The sequence below is a fragment of the Salmo salar genome, chromosome ssa03, assembly GCF_905237065.1.
Source record: "Salmo salar chromosome ssa03, Ssal_v3.1, whole genome shotgun sequence".
Lineage (NCBI taxonomy): Eukaryota > Metazoa > Chordata > Actinopteri > Salmoniformes > Salmonidae > Salmo > Salmo salar.
The window spans coordinates 73,999,363-74,015,204 of record NC_059444.1 but is presented as its reverse complement, the minus strand read 5'-3'; the positions used below and the strand labels follow the sequence as shown (position 1 = coordinate 74,015,204).

Genomic DNA, 15,842 nt, shown 5'->3' with positions numbered 1-15,842 from the left:
GCTGAGGGAAGGAGGTTCTCACCCAAGATTTGACGGTACATGGCTCCGTCCATCGTCCCTTTGATGCGGTGAAGCTGTCCCCTTAGCAGAAAAACACCCCCAAAGCATAATGTTTCCACCTCCATGTTTGACGGTGGAGATGGTGTTCTTGGGGTCATAGGCAGAATTCCTCCTCCTCCAAACATGGCGAGTTGAGTTGATGTCAAAGAGCTCCATTTTGGTCTCATCTGACCACAACACTTTCACCAGTTGTCCTCTGAGTCATTCAGATGTTCATTGGCAAACTTCAGACGGGCATGTATATGTATTCTTGAGCAGGGGGACCTTGCGGGTGCTGCAGGATTTCAGTCCTTCACGGCGTAGTGTGTTACCAATTGTTTTCTTGGTGACTATGGTCCCAGCTGCCTTGAGATCATTGACAAGATCCTCCCGTGTAGTTCTGGGCTGATTCCTCACCGTTCTCATGATCATTGCAACTCCACAAGATGAGATCTTGCATGGGCCGAGGGATATTGACAGTTCTTTTGTGTTTCTTCCATTTGCGAATAATCGCACCAAATGTTGTCACCTTCTCACCAAGCTGCTTGGCGATGGTCTTGTAGCCCATTCCAGCCTTGTGTAGGTCTACAATCTTGTCCCTGACATCCTTGGAGAGCTCTTTGGTCTTGGCCATGGTGGAGAGTTTGGAATCTGATTGATTGATTGCTTCTGTGGACAGGTGTCTTTTTTACAGGTAACAAGCTGCGGTTAGGAGCACTCCCTTTAAGAGTGTGCTCCTAATCTCAGCTCGTTACCTGTATAAAAGACACCTGGGAGCAAGAAATCACCAGGGAGTACCTGAATCGGATCACTGTGGAGCTATGTACAGGGAGTACCAGAACCGGATCACTGTGGAGCTATGTACAGGCAGTACCAGAACCGGATCACTGTGGAGCTATTTACAGGCAGTACCAGAACCGGATCACTGTGGAGCTATATACAGGCAGTACCAGAACCGGACCACTGTGGAGCTATTTACAGGCAGTACCAGAACCGGATCACTGTGGAGCTATGTACAGGCAGTACCAGAACCGGATCACTGTGCAGGGCTACCAGGTATTTGAGGTAGATATGTACATGAAGGCATGGTAAAGTGACTAGGCATCAGCATATGTAATAATATCTTGACTCAAGGCCAAACGTCACCGAGGCTGTTATTTTAGTGGCGGTCTTTAAAACCACAGCCAGAGCAGCAGCTCTCTCTGTCTGCGACAAAACACCCCGCACAGGCTCCCCATTAAAACATGCGAAAGGTTTGAAAACAATGACTTTTCATGTGTATTTCTAAAGCCCAGAGGGCACAGAATGACTGGTTTGTCCTTGGCAGAGCTCCAAGCAGACCAAAGCAGTAGGAGAGAGAGACCAACAGCTGAGCTGACTTAATGAAAAGACTGATCACGCACCTCTATCACTCAGCCCAGACAGATATATGGCAAGGCTCTTTCGTCTCAACAATTTAAATGTGAATGTGAATATGTGTGTGTGTGATTGGCCTTGAGTCTGTAGAGAAATGTGTGTGTAACCTATTAGACTGGTGTCTCTGATATGAATTGTTATTCATTTTTTAGTTATTATTTCTTCCGCCAAACATAACTGTCTGTGAGAGTGTTTGATAATGCGTTTGTGAAAATGTGTGTGTCTTTGGAAGTTTCTACATGGTGTGTGTTCTATGTCTGACCTCATAGGCGTAGTCAAATAGCTCCAGGATGGTGAGGATACTGGCCCCGATGAACAGACCCATCTGGCCACCTATATCACCTGGAAGATCAACAATACACAGTTAGAGAGAGGAGAGAGAGAGAGCTAGCAAGCACTGGAAACCCAAGAGCTGATCCCTGAAAAGAATCCCCTATGGCAGCTATTGAAAACACTAAACAACTCTATTATCCAAACACACAGGGAAATCAATCAAATTGTTACAGAAATGAAAACCTCCTATTTGACAAATTGGGAAAATGAAACAAAAATACTGAATAAACTAAATTGCTATTTGGCCCTCAAAACAGAATACAAAAACGCAGAACATCTCTACTCTGTCAGAGATACAAAACAGAGAAAGATCCTGACCAAATACAGACTCAGGGAACACCAACTGGTTATAGAAAAAGGGAGACACAAAAAGACATGGCTACCCAAAGAAGAGCGTCTATGTGGTCACTGCATTACAGGGGAGGTAGAGACAGAGATGCACCTTTTCCTGAGAAATACTCCCGAATAAGATCTTCTGGCAGATACAGTATGTATAGGATTGCCATAGCCTGAGGATGATTGCCATAACCTGACTTCCCATAACCATTAATTCCCTGAAGTATTTACATTGAATATAACTGACAGTAATATATAGTGTAACCATCATCCATATACATGCTGTTCTTTATTTATTAACCATTCTTTCTTTTTCTTTTAATAATCTTATTTTTTATTAAATTAAATGTATCTTAATTGGAATTTTAGAGAGAGAGAGAGAGAGAGAGAGAGAGAGAGATGGAGATGGAGAGGAGATGGAGAGCCAGAGCGAGAGCCAGAGCGAGAGAGAGAGAGAGAGAGAGAGAGGGGAAGAAGATAGGTAGGTAATAGCTAGATAGTTGACTATACCCAGCAAGCCTGCCACTTCGTAGGCTTTCTTCTGCTCAATGGTCTCATAGTTCAAGGCCTCAAAGAACACATCCAGGACTAGGATGTTATCCCTGAAAGAGAGACATCGATAAGATCAGATAACACTTCAATCATGTTCAAGAGAAGACAACACATTTATCTTGATATTGTCATCCTATTTAACTATCAATCAATGAACTGGTAAGTCATCAGTCATTCTTCAGGCCATCAGTCTAAATCCATCAGTTTTTTTAATTGTATTTTTTAAAAGTTTTATTAACCATCAGTCTTTTCAAAGTTTGTTTATCTTTCTGTCAATGGGGAAATAGACATACAGGGCATACTATACCTACTATATCAATAGTTTAATTATCAATTGCCATAAGTAAGGGTACTTATTCTTCTACACTGAACCATATGTCCCATACAATGTCATTAGTAGAGTAGCATCTCAACTGATGACTGCATCCACTAGAGAATGCCTATTGTTATTATCATCAAAATCCCATTACATGATAACATGACGGATCTCGTCAATACCAGGCTCCAGTTCTCTTTCCCATTAGTCTGAGCGTCAAAGACATCTCAGTGTATTATCTTCACTTTCCACCCACACACTCCTTACTATTACTACATATAATATATGTGATACTGTAGGCTGATGTATATTAGATTTTTCCTTCTAATGCATTCATCTGTTCCTCTGGAGCCTCCTATAGGCAGGTACTTACGTGATGTATTTCTCAGAGCGGTTGAACTTCTTTTCCAGGTAGCGTGCTGAGGTCTTACTGGGGATCTTGACCATGGACAGCTCCTTGTTGTAGCGTGTCATGTTGCATGGTGTCCTACAGATGCAGTTACTGCTCTCCAGCATTGACAACTTGGCTACAGTGGAGAAGACAGGGAGACATGAAGGAGAGGATGAAGGGAAGGATGGAAGAGGGGTAATGGGTGAGGATGGGGGAGAGGGAGGGAAGAGGGGTAATGGGTGAGGATGGGGGAGAGGGAGGGAAGAGAGGTAATGGGTGAGGATGGGGGAGGGAAGAGGGAAGAGGGGTAATGGGTGAGGATGGGGGAGAGGGAGGGAAGAGGGGTAATGGGTGAGGATGGGGAGAGAGAGGAGAGGGAGAGTTGACCTTAGTTTGAGGGCAACTGAGGGTACACACACAAACACATACCCATCTCAACAGCATTCCCTACAGCATATACCTCAGAATGGCCGTACGTCTTGATGCACTTAGCAGAAATGTCAGAGTCTATTTAACAGTATACATGTTTTACCTGGGACAGTGTACTAAAGACATAATGATGGGAGAAAATAAATGTTGATCCTTCTGCCTCCAGGATTATCTATTTGTACATACTGAAGGGTGGTTAGTCTAATTGCTACTGATATTTTTTTTATGGGGTAGATTTAATATTGCAGATAGATTGTAGCTTCCATCAATATAATTGTATTTATAATTTCCAATCCCCCATATATTTGTTTTGTAAATGTGTACAGTACCAGTCAAAAGTTTGGACACACCTACTCATTCAAGGGTTTTTCTTTAGTTTTTACATTGTAGAATAATAGTGAAGACAGCAAAACTATGAAATAACACATACGGAATCATGTATAAACCAAAAAAGTTTTAAACAAATGAAAATATGATTTTACATATTAGATTATTCAAAGTAGCCACCCTTTGCCTTGATGACAGCTTTGCACACTCTTGGCATTCTCTCAACCACCTTCACCTGGAATGCTTTTCCATTTGCGCTTAGTCGGACTATCATTTATTTTCAACAGGACAATGACCCCAAACACACCTCCAGTCTGTGTAAGGGCAATTTGACCCTTATAAGGACACTCTCCTTATAAGGGTCAAATTGCCCTTACACAGCCTGGAGGTGTGTTTGGGGTCATTGTCCTGTTGAAAACAAATTATAGTGCTACATCAGATGACCTGGACTCCACAATCACCCAACCTCAACCCAATTGAGATGGTTTGGGATGAGTTGGACCGCAGAGTGAAGGAAAAGCTTCCAACAAGTACTCAGCATATGTGGGAACTCCTTCAAGACTGTTGGAAAAGCACTTTTTTGGTTACTACATGATTCCATATGTGTTATTTCATAGTTTTGATGTCTTCACTATTATTCTATAATGTAGAAAATATTAACAATAAAGAAAAACACTTGATTGAGTAGGTGTGTCCAAACTTTTAACTGGTACTGTACACACACACACACACACACACACACACACACACACACACACACACACACACACACACACACACACACACACACACACACACACATACATAAATACATACATATTTCCTTTATTATTTTCCGCTAACCCTACCACCCCTCCCCTAATTGGAGTAAACTAACGAACAACAATACTTAGGCTTTTACTTCCGGCTTATACACACTATAGACCTTTTACGGACACAATCTTGTTTTACAATAGTTATATTATGTTTGTTTTTAGTCCTGTCCTTCCTCTACCCTCAATCTCTCCAAGGGAAGCACAGCTGAGAGCTGCCCAGTGGCACGAGCCTTCCAGACGAGCTAAACTACTTCTATGCTTGCTTCAAGGCAAATGACACTGAAACATGCATGAGAGCACCAGATGTTCTGGAAGTCGTGTGATCACGTTCTCCGCAGCCAATGTGAGTAAGAACTTTACAAAAGTCAAGGCTGCAGGGCCAGATGGATTACCAGGACGTGTATTGCGAGCATGTGCTGACCAACTGGCAAGAGTCTTCATCGACATTTTCAACGTCTCCCTGACCGAGTCTTTAATACCAACATGTTTCAAGGAGACCACCATAGTCCCTGTGCCCAAGAACACTAAGGTAACCTGCTTAAATGACTACCAACCCGCAGCACTCACGTCTGTAGCCATGCAGTGCTTTGAAAGGCTGGTCATGGCTCACATCAACACCATTATCCCAGAAACCCTAGACCCACTCCAATTTGCATACTGCCCTAACAGATCCACAGATGATGCAATCTCTATTGCACTCCAAACTGCCCTTTCCCACCTGGACAAAAGGAACACCTATGTGAGAATGCTATTCATTGACTACAGCTCAGGGTTCACCACCATAGTGCCCTCAAATATCATCACTAAGCTAAGGACCCTGGGACTAAACACCTCCCTCTGCAACTGGATCCTGGACTTCCCGACGGGCCGCCCCCAGGTGGTAAGGGTAGGTAACAAAACATCCGCCACACTGATCCTCAACACAGGGGCCCCTCAGGGCTTTGTGCTCAGCCCCCTCCTGTACTCCCTGTTCACTCATGACTGCACGGCGAGGCACGACTCGAACACCATCATTAAGTTTGCAGATGACACAACAGTTGTAGGCCTGATCACCGACAATGACGAGACAGCCTATAGGGAGGAGGTCAGAGACAACAACCTCTCTCTCAACGTGATCAAGACAAAGGAGATAATTGTGGACTACAGGAAAAAGAGGACCGAGCACGCCATCATTCTTGTCGATGGGGCTGTAGTGGAGCAGGTTGAAAGCTTCAAGTTCCTTGGCGTCCACATCACCAACAAACTAACATGGTCCAAGCACACCAAGACAGTCGTGAAGAGGGCACGACAAAACCTCTGGAGACTGAAAAGATTTGGCATGGGTCCTCAGATCCTTAAAAGGTTCTACAGCTGCACAATCGAGAACATCTTGACTGGTTGCATCACTGCCTGCCTGGTATGGCAACTGCCCGGCCTCCGACCGCAAGGCACTACAGAGGGTAGTGCATAGGGTCCAGCCATCCAGGACCTCTATACCAGGCGGTGTCAGAGGAAGACTCCAGCCACCCTAGTCATAGACTGTTCTCTCTGCTACCGCACGGCAAACGGTACCAGAGCACCACGTCTAGGTCCAAGAGGCTTCTAAACAGCTTCTACCCCCAAGCCATAAGACTCCTGAACATCTAATCAAACGGCTACCCAGACTATTTTCACCGTTGCTACTCTCTGTTTTTATCATGTATGCAAAGTCACTTTAATAACTCTACCTACATGTACATATTACCTCGACTAACTGGTGCCCCCGCACATTGACTCTGTACCGGTACGCCCCTGTATATATTCTTGCTATTGTTATTTTACTGCTGCTCTTCAATGACTTTTTACTTTTATTTCTTACTCTTATTCGTATTTTTTATTAAAAAAAAATATACATTTTTATATTTTTTTATATATCTAAAAAAATACAAATAATTAACTGCATTGTTAGTTGTGGCTCGTCAGTAAGCATTTCACTGTAAGGTCTAGACCTGTTGTATTCGGCGCGTGTGACTAATACAAATTTGATTTGATCTATTTCTAATGTCCATCCAGTTTGATTTCTATTTGCCATATATTTTTAACTGTGCTGTTTCACAAAAGTTCTGAACCTATATACATTTTACAGACACAGCATATTTTACATTTGTTATCTTGTTGTTATTAGTCCCACCCTTCAGCTCCATTCAATCCCTCCCATCTATCTCTTCACACCATCTATATTGGATTTCCATTTGCCATATATTTTTTCAACTGTGCTGTGATGCTTCACAAATGTTCTGAACCTTTCTATTCTCATAGTTTCTACCGATTGTAAATGAACTATTACCCTCAACAACTGTGGACACTGTAAATGGCCTCATGAAATACACAGGAATGTTCCATTCCTGGAAGTATAAAAATACTAGTCTAATCTGTCTGGTCCTATCCAAATCAATTTCCTCTGACAATAACCAGTCTCACTCACATTCTCAACACATTCTAGCCTGCTGCTAGGTTCCCTTAATGCATAAAAATATCAAATCTGATCTCCCAACCCTAATCTCTTACTGTGACAATAGTATGGCAGTCTCCCCAGCTCGCCCTGGGCAGGGCGGAGTCTCCCTTGGATTACTAATAGCCTTCAGGGCCAAGTGGTCACGTAATTGCAACAGGAAATTCAATATGGCACCTCAGTCGCTTTTCATTCTCATTCAAATAAGGGGTTATTGGATCCGGGTAGCAGTGTGCATTCATAACCCTGATTTACACACTCTCTCCCTCTTTCTATTTCTCTCCCCACATCACTATCTTACTCTCTTTCCTCTTCTTCCCTACCTCTCTCTCTATTTCCTTCGCTCACTGTCCCGCTATCGTTCTGTCTTTCTCTCTCTATTTCTCACTCTCTATCCACCGTCTCATCTCTGTCAAAAACAATTATTCTAACCAAATCATCTGCTTTATTTCATATTTCCAAGCTTATTAAGAAACAGTGTTTTTTAATGACTTAACACTCTCCATTACGCTGTCTTTGGCTGTGAACAGAATGTTATATTTAAGCTAGCAGTTGTTCAACCCGGAGACAAACTAATCCTTTTTATTGTACATTTGGTTTAAAACCATTATGTGAGATGAGAGGATCTTCTGTCATTCATCCTGCAATGAAACCGCATTTCTAAAACGATTACGCTAGTAACGTGATTGTATGATCACATTACTGTGGGCAATGCTATCCAAGTCCACATTTCACAGGACAACAAATGTCTGTGTTTTCCCCTGTGTGTATAATTAGGCACAGAGAAGATTTCTGTGTTCCTCTGTAATCTAGTCACAGGACCCTTCAGTGAGAACAGATGCTGCTGTCTTCCATTAAAACAGCAGCCACACTGTTTCTGTCTCCCAAACTTCCTGACTGACACATTGGTATAAAAAAATAACAACTTCAAACTTTACTAAGTGAAAACGGTGCGGTGGGTATATCAAATTGGTTCACAGTCTAACTAGGAACTGATTTGCATAGAATTACTGGGTCTGTGTGTTTGGATGGAATAAGCACAGCCATTTCAAATAAACCAATTCAGGAGGAGCGAGAGGGAGGGAGGGAGTGAGAGGGAGCTGGCCAGGCTGGACCAAGCACAAGAGGGTACTCTTGCTCTCCACAGTCCCAGTATAGCATACCTTGGCTTCACATCCTCTTTATTTGAGACACATTGCCTAATTACAGTGGATGAGCCAGGGCCAAAGTGTAATAATTACCAGTGTTTGTGTGTGTCTGTCGCCAGGTAGGTAACAGAATGAGAGAACGCCTCCCCTTAATGATATCAGCAGGGGAGTTTGAAAATCAGATGAGACATGACCTTGTTTATTCCTCTAAATTAACTTTATTGAAAAGTGTTTATGTGTTTTGTGTAGTAGAGGTGTCTTTTATCCCTTCAGTAAAGTATGAGTCTGTGGTAAAAGTAAAGGTATAAATGAATATATAAAAAAAGCTTAATAAAAAATTAGACGAAGGAGAAAGTGAGAATAAAAAGTCAATATCCCAGTTTTACAGAAAATAACAGTTCAATATAGATGGGCTTAGGCACAAAATGAGATCCTACTGTATGTGAATTATCCTACTGTATGTGAGTGATCCTACTGTATGTGAGTGATCCTACTGTATGTGAATGATCCTACTGTATGTGAATGCATACAGCTCCCCCTCCTCTCAACACATACAGATAAACACAGATTCCTTATTTGTAATATATACAGTACAGTATGAAAGTAAAATGAACTGAGGGAGGCTTCTAGACCTGGCTTTTCTAGAGGAAGAAAAACACAGCTGAGTAAATACTAATCCTAAATACCAGGGCCAACCAGCACAACGAGAGAACCTCTGTATTCTCTATGAATGATCAATAATACATGTGTAGCTAACTAATACAGAATGTGTCAAACCTTTTGGGAATTGATAAGACACTTGTGTTGACACACTATGCCTTTCCTTCATGCTATCTTTATGTCCCCTAGCCCATGGAGAAACAGGAATGCTATGATGTCAAATAATTTCTGCCGAAACAAACCAAACTGCAACAACAAGAGGATGAGTGAGAGAGAGGAGGAGGGAGGTGTTGCACTCCCAGTAAGTATTCTATTAATACGAAGCACTGCAGCAACGCATAATATTTTACCACGAACACTACTCTTTTGTCCACTTGAGACTACGGGTTTCCTGGGGAAGTTGTGAAGCACCGGGGAAGCTGTGAAGTGCACTGTACAGCCTGCACTCTAGCCTGTTGTGTGATAGTGTTTATGAGTCTGTTATTAAAGAATGTGAAACCATGTTGTGTATGTTAACTATTGCCTGATTCTGTTCATGAGTCTGTTATTAAATATGTATGTTTACTGCTTTTCATTAAATCATGTATGGCTATTGTATTTGTTCATATGGGCAGGGTTCCCCAACTGGCGGCCCATGGGCCAAATTTGGCCACCCAATTTTTTTAATGTATTTTTATTGTTGGACATCAAAGACTGTAAAAACACCAGGAAATAAGCTCCAAGTGATTTTAATTTAAGAAATCTGTTCCAAAGTATTCCCATGCGTAATAGAGAGACACATCACATACAAATATAAGCAAGGTTTGAAATGTTTTGCAATCTACAAATTATTTGTAATTATGTTCCGGCCCCCAAACCATCCGCTCAAGAAAATAATCTAGTTGATGATCCCTGTTGAATAGGCTATATTGCCTACAGAAATTGGTTCAGTTATAGCCTAAAATAAATGTGTTCATATGGGTAGAATATTGTTTATTAGGTACACCATCTCATTCACAAAATTGGTTCACTCCTACAGACAGTGAGTCACGTGGTGTCAAGGATAGTTGTTGGTGTAAAGGTATTGGGAATGTTTTCCTGGCACACGTTAAGTCCCTTGATACCAATTGAGCAACGGTTCCATTCCCCAAAGAATTCAGGCTGTTCAATACAAGAGTAGGCTACATGACAATGAAGCGCCATAAAAACAAGTTCACAAACAAATCATCCAAGAATGTGCTTAGTGTTCTGGTCTCATAAGGATTTTGGAGTCATTGAACTTGAAGAAGTGTCCAAGTAGACTAGGTGCTCATTTCTCTCAGATGGATTTTGGAATATTCACAACTGCTACTTGAAAGTGTAGGCAACGTGCTTCAGGTAAGACTCTATCCGTTGAGTCGTGGTGTAGGCTACTTCTCAACCAGCAACTTCAGATCTTTCTGTTGTTTATGGTAGCAGGGTCTTTGCCATGGCGGTGAAATGCCAGCAAGATGCTGCTCCCTTCTCATTTCACCTCCTTGCTGCTGTCGTTGCAATGCCTCGATGAACTTCCAAATGGTGGGGTGGGTAGCACCAAGATTCAACAAAAAGTTCAATGCCAGCTCTCCACTCCATTGTTGGTCTTTGCCAAGTCTTGCAGGACAGCATCGTAGCAGCACCAAAATTCAGAAAATAAAAAAATAGATAGAAGCATATTAGCAACAATTTTATTGGCTTTGGGCATGATGTCATCAATAGTAAGAAAAATAATAATGAAGCCATTATTATGTTAAACAAGCCATACATATGGGAAACATTGGCTTTCCTCCAATGAGTCCGACTTTCTCCCCAACCCATGTTGCCTGAAAGTATGTCAGGGGGTCCTCCAGTTGATGTTCCGGGTGCTGAAAGAACCAGGTATCCAGACACTGTAACCTCATCAGTCAGGGTTACGCGACGTCGGCATTTCAAAGTGTGATATTCGGTGCACGTTCCTGTCTGTAGGGGTAGCCTTCATGCAGCAGGATATTTTTTCCACACACCCAGAGGATAAATTCGGGTTCCACTGTAGCTTTCTCTGACCTCCTCTAAGAATAAGGAATGAGGAGGGTAGCGGTGCAAGATCTTTTTAAGCAGAATATTTGGATTATTAGCATATGAACAACATGCAATTCGATTGCTGGACTATCGAAGCCATCCATCCAACACATTTATTCAGATCCGGCAGTTCAAAGAGGATCGTTTCAAAGGTAATCAATTAGGCCTAGTTATTGTTCATTAGCAGCATACATTTGCATTCATTCTCTTAAATCTCTTAAAATAGCTTATACACTTCTTGTGCAATGTATAGCCTACTGCACTATAATGCAAGCCGAGATCTACCGCAGATGTATTTTTTAAACATGCCTTAAAAAACTTAAGCCTATGCAACATTAACCAATTAAAACTGTTCTGTAGCATTGAGGTTTGTGCTGTAGGCTACAGGCCCAATACATTATTGTCACAGCTGTCGTGGAAGAGAGAATGGGACCAAGGCGCAGCGGGTTGCGTGCTCAACATATTTATTAAATAAAATGAGAACACCACGGAAAAACAATAAACAAACTAACGACAGGAACAGAGAAGCAGGCTCAACAAAAGCAGTGCTCTCAAACAACTACCCACAAGTGACAATCAAAAACACACACCTATTTATAGGACTCCCAATCAGAGGCAACTAGAAACACCTGCCTCCAATTGAGAGTCCAGCACCCAACCTACACATAGAAAAACTAACCTAGAATATACACATAGAAATACAAACATAGACCAGTGACCAAAACCCCCGTAATACATAAACTACCCTCTGCCACGTCCTAACCAAACTACAATAACAAAATATCCTCTATACTGGTCAGGACGTGACAGTACCCCCCCCAAAGGTGCAGACCCCGGATGCACCTACACAAAACACAGAAAACCCCCAAAACAAACAGAAAAATCCCCCTTAAACTAAAGGGAGGGAAGGGAGGATGGCTGCCGTCAACGACGGCACTGTGCTACACCCCCCCTCCCCAACCCACCTATATCGGAGGCGGCTCAGGTGCGGGATGTGGACCCCGCTCCACCCTCAGCATCGCCCACTTAGGTGGCGTCCCTGGCCGCGTCGGAGGACTGGTGGGCGACCCTGACTTCGCCCGGCTGGCGGGCGATTCTTGCTGTGCCCGGCTGGCGGGCAACCTTGCTGCGCCCAGCTGGCGGACGACCCTGGCTGTGCCCGGCTGGCGGGCCGCTCTGGCAGCTCCTGACCGGCGGGCGGCTCTGGCAGCTCCTGACCGGCTGGCGGCTCTGGCAGCTCCTGACCGGCTGGCGGCTCTGGCAGCTCCTGACCGGCTGGCGGCTCTAGACTGGCTGGCGGCTCTGGCGGCTCCAGACTGGCTGGCGGCTCTGGCGGCTCCAGACTGGCTGGCGGCTCTGGCGGCTCCAGACTGGCTGGCGGCTCTGGCGGCTCCAGACTGCCTGGCGGCTCTAGACTGGCTGGCGGCTCTAGACTGGCTGGCGGCTCTAGACTGGCTCCAGACTGGCTGGCGGGTCTGGCAGCTCCTGACCGGTGGGCGGCTCTGGCAGCTCCTGACCGGCTGGCGGCTCTGGCAGCTCCTGACCGGCTGGCGGCTCTAGACTGGCTGGCGGCTCTGGCGGCTCCAGACTGGCTGGCGGCTCTGGCGGCTCCAGACTGGCTGGCGGCTCTGGCGGCTCCAGACTGGCTGGCGGCTCTGGCGGCTCCAGACTGGCTGGCGGCTCTGGCGGCTCCAGACTGGCGAGGCTGGGCTGACGCACTAGAAGCCTGATGCGTGGGGCTGGTACTGGACGTGCCAGCCTGGAGACACGCACCTCAGGGCTAGTGCGGGGAGCGGGAACAGGCCGAGTTGGACTGGGTTGACGCACTAGAAGCCTGATGCGTGGGGTTGGTACTGGATGTGCCAGTCTGGGCACACGCACCTCAGGGCTAGTGCGGGGAGCGGGAACAGGCCGAGTCGGACTGGGTTGACGCACTGGACCGTAGAGGCGCACTGGCGGTCTCGAGCGCAGGACTGGCATCACCCCTACTGGCTGGATGCTCACTTTCCCCTGGCACATGCGGGGCGCTGGTACTGCGCGTACCGGCCTGAAAATGCTCGGCCTTGCCACCGTACCCATCACCCCAAAGCACGGGACCTGTCCAGTTTGTCTCTGCCCAAAAAGGGTACGGGGAGCTGGCCTGGGGCTCCATCCTCGCCCCGCCAAACTGCCCTTGTGCCCCCCCCCCAAAAATGATTGGGGCTGCCTCTCGGGCTTCCTCGCCAGCGCGTACATAGACTCATAACACCGCCTCTCAGCCTTCGCCTCCTCGATCTCCTCCCGTGGGCGACGGTATTCCCCAGCCTGATGCCAAGGTCCAGCCCCGTCCAGAATCTCCAAGTCCATTCTTCGCCATAGTCCATGTAGTTAGTGACCTGCTCCTTCTTCCGCTGCTTGGTCCTTTTGTGGTGGGTAGTTCTGTCACAGCTGTCGTGGAAGAGAGAATGGGACCAAGGCGCAGCGGGTTGCATGCTCCACATATATATTAAATAAATTGAGAACACCACGGAAAAACAATAAACAAACTAACGACAGGAACAGAGAAGCAGGCTTAACAAAAGCAAAACAAAAACACACACCTATTTATAGGACTCCCAATCAGAGGCAACTAGAAACACCTGCCTCCAATTGAGAGTCCAGCACCCAACCTACACATAGAAAAACTAACCTAGAATATACACATAGAAATACAAACATAGACCAGTGACCAAAACCCCGTCATACATAAATAAACTACCCTCTGCCACGTCCTAACCAAACTACAATAACAAAATATCCTCTATACTGGTCAGGACGTGACAATTATCACTATGCTATGCTTGAATTGCCCTGCCAATTCTGAAATGATATATATTTTGAAATGGTATATGATCACACTGGTACAGGATCATTTGTTGTATTACTTTTGAGGCACAGCTGAGTGAGTATATATATATAAATATATATTTTTTACTGGACTGATGGCCAGCATCTGATAGTCAGTCTGAGGGGAGGAAGGGAGCAGCGGTGAGGCTGCCTCTCATTCGACTCAACAATACCGTCCCTCCGCTCTCCCTCCGTTAGCTGATGGAAAAACTAAATTCACACTGCATTATTTATGCCTCATGCACCAATTCATGTTGTTACTCCTATGACCAGAGAAAGTGAAATATTCCCAGATATTAAAAAAGACACAAGCCGCTAATAATAACAAGGCAAGCTTATCGGAACACTTTGCTATGCTCATCAATTGCAGATGAAGTGCTGGTTATAGCGTGAGTGGAAGTAGGGAGAACTTGAACAAAGTGTTGACAGTGCTGGGTAACAACTTAAACATGTAATGTACTTACTCATATAAACAGGCTTATAGGTGCACTTGATTTGCTCTCTGGGCCAGCTGGGTAGGTGGAGTTCTACCTTCAGAATCATGAAATGATTAAAAATGGGGACACTGCTTTCCCGGAGCTAGGGCTGCTGAATCAACTGCATCTACCGCCAACAGCGCGAAACAAATAAAAAAATAGGAACGGAAGGCTTTATTGTTGGGTTTTTTACAGAAATGTTTGGTGATCGACTAGGAATGCCTTGGAGGCACCGGTTGGTGATCACTGCTATAGCCTATAGATAAGTTTCTGCCCATATGAATAGATGTATTTTAGGCCATATAAAGAACAGCTATGCAAGATTTAATGAAAAGCAGCAAACAGACTCAACATTTTTTCACATTCTTTAATTAAAGACTCAGAAACAGAAACAGGCAATAGGCAATACAGCTGGCTTCACAGTTTCCTGCCAAATAGGCCTACAAAGAAACTTGACAATGTTGAATGCGCGAGGGGGTCTGTGCGCTGCGTAGTACCTTCGACAAAAAGACATGTAAGCGTGTGCGTTGGTGTGCATTCATATTGTGGACTTACCAAGGGCAGGCTCGGCACAGTCTTTGTACTGTTCAGGGGTACAGAATGGAGAATCACCTAGAAGGACAGAAGGAGCACAGAAGGAAGGGGAGGAAAGTTCAGATTCAGCTTTTCTGCTAGATATATTTATTCATTATTATTTTATTTTTTTCACCTTTATTTAACCAGGTAGGCAAGTTGAGAACAAGTTCTCATTTACAACTGCGACCTGGCCAAGATAAAGCAAAGCAGTTCGACACATATAACAACACAGTTACACATGGAGTAAGACAAACATACAGTCAATAATACAGTAGAAAAATAAGTCTATATACAATGTGAGCAAATGAGGTGAGATAAGGGAGGTAAAGGCAATAAATAGGCCATGGTGGCGAAGTAAATACAATATAGCAATTAAAACACTGGAATGGTAGATTTGACAGTAGATGAGTGTGCAAGTAGAAATACTGGGGTGCAAAGGAGCGAAATAAATAAATAAATAAATAAATACAGTAGGGGAAGAGGTAGTTGTTTGGGCTATTTATAGATGGGCTATGTACAAGTGCAGTAATCTGTGAGCTACTCTGACAGCTGGTGCTTAAAGCTAGTGAGGGAGATAAGTGTTTCCAGTTTCAGAGATTTTTGTAGTTCGTTCCAGTCATTGGCAGCAGAGAACTGGA

General features: G+C 44.3%; 1 protein-coding gene across 2 annotated transcripts in view; it reads right to left on the bottom strand.

The window, feature by feature from the left end:
- LOC106600659 (acid-sensing ion channel 2) overlaps positions 1-15,842 on the bottom strand; it is a 417,308-nt gene that overhangs the window by 5,090 nt on the left and 396,376 nt on the right. For both annotated transcript variants that reach the window (XM_045715389.1, XM_045715388.1), the window contains 4 exons: positions 15,184-15,240; positions 3,366-3,519; positions 2,635-2,726; positions 1,718-1,797 (listed from right to left, as the gene is read on the bottom strand). In XM_045715389.1, the coding sequence (XP_045571345.1) occupies positions 1,718-1,797; positions 2,635-2,726; positions 3,366-3,519; positions 15,184-15,240 (383 nt within the window). The remainder of the gene's footprint in view (positions 1-1,717; positions 1,798-2,634; positions 2,727-3,365; positions 3,520-15,183; positions 15,241-15,842) is intronic.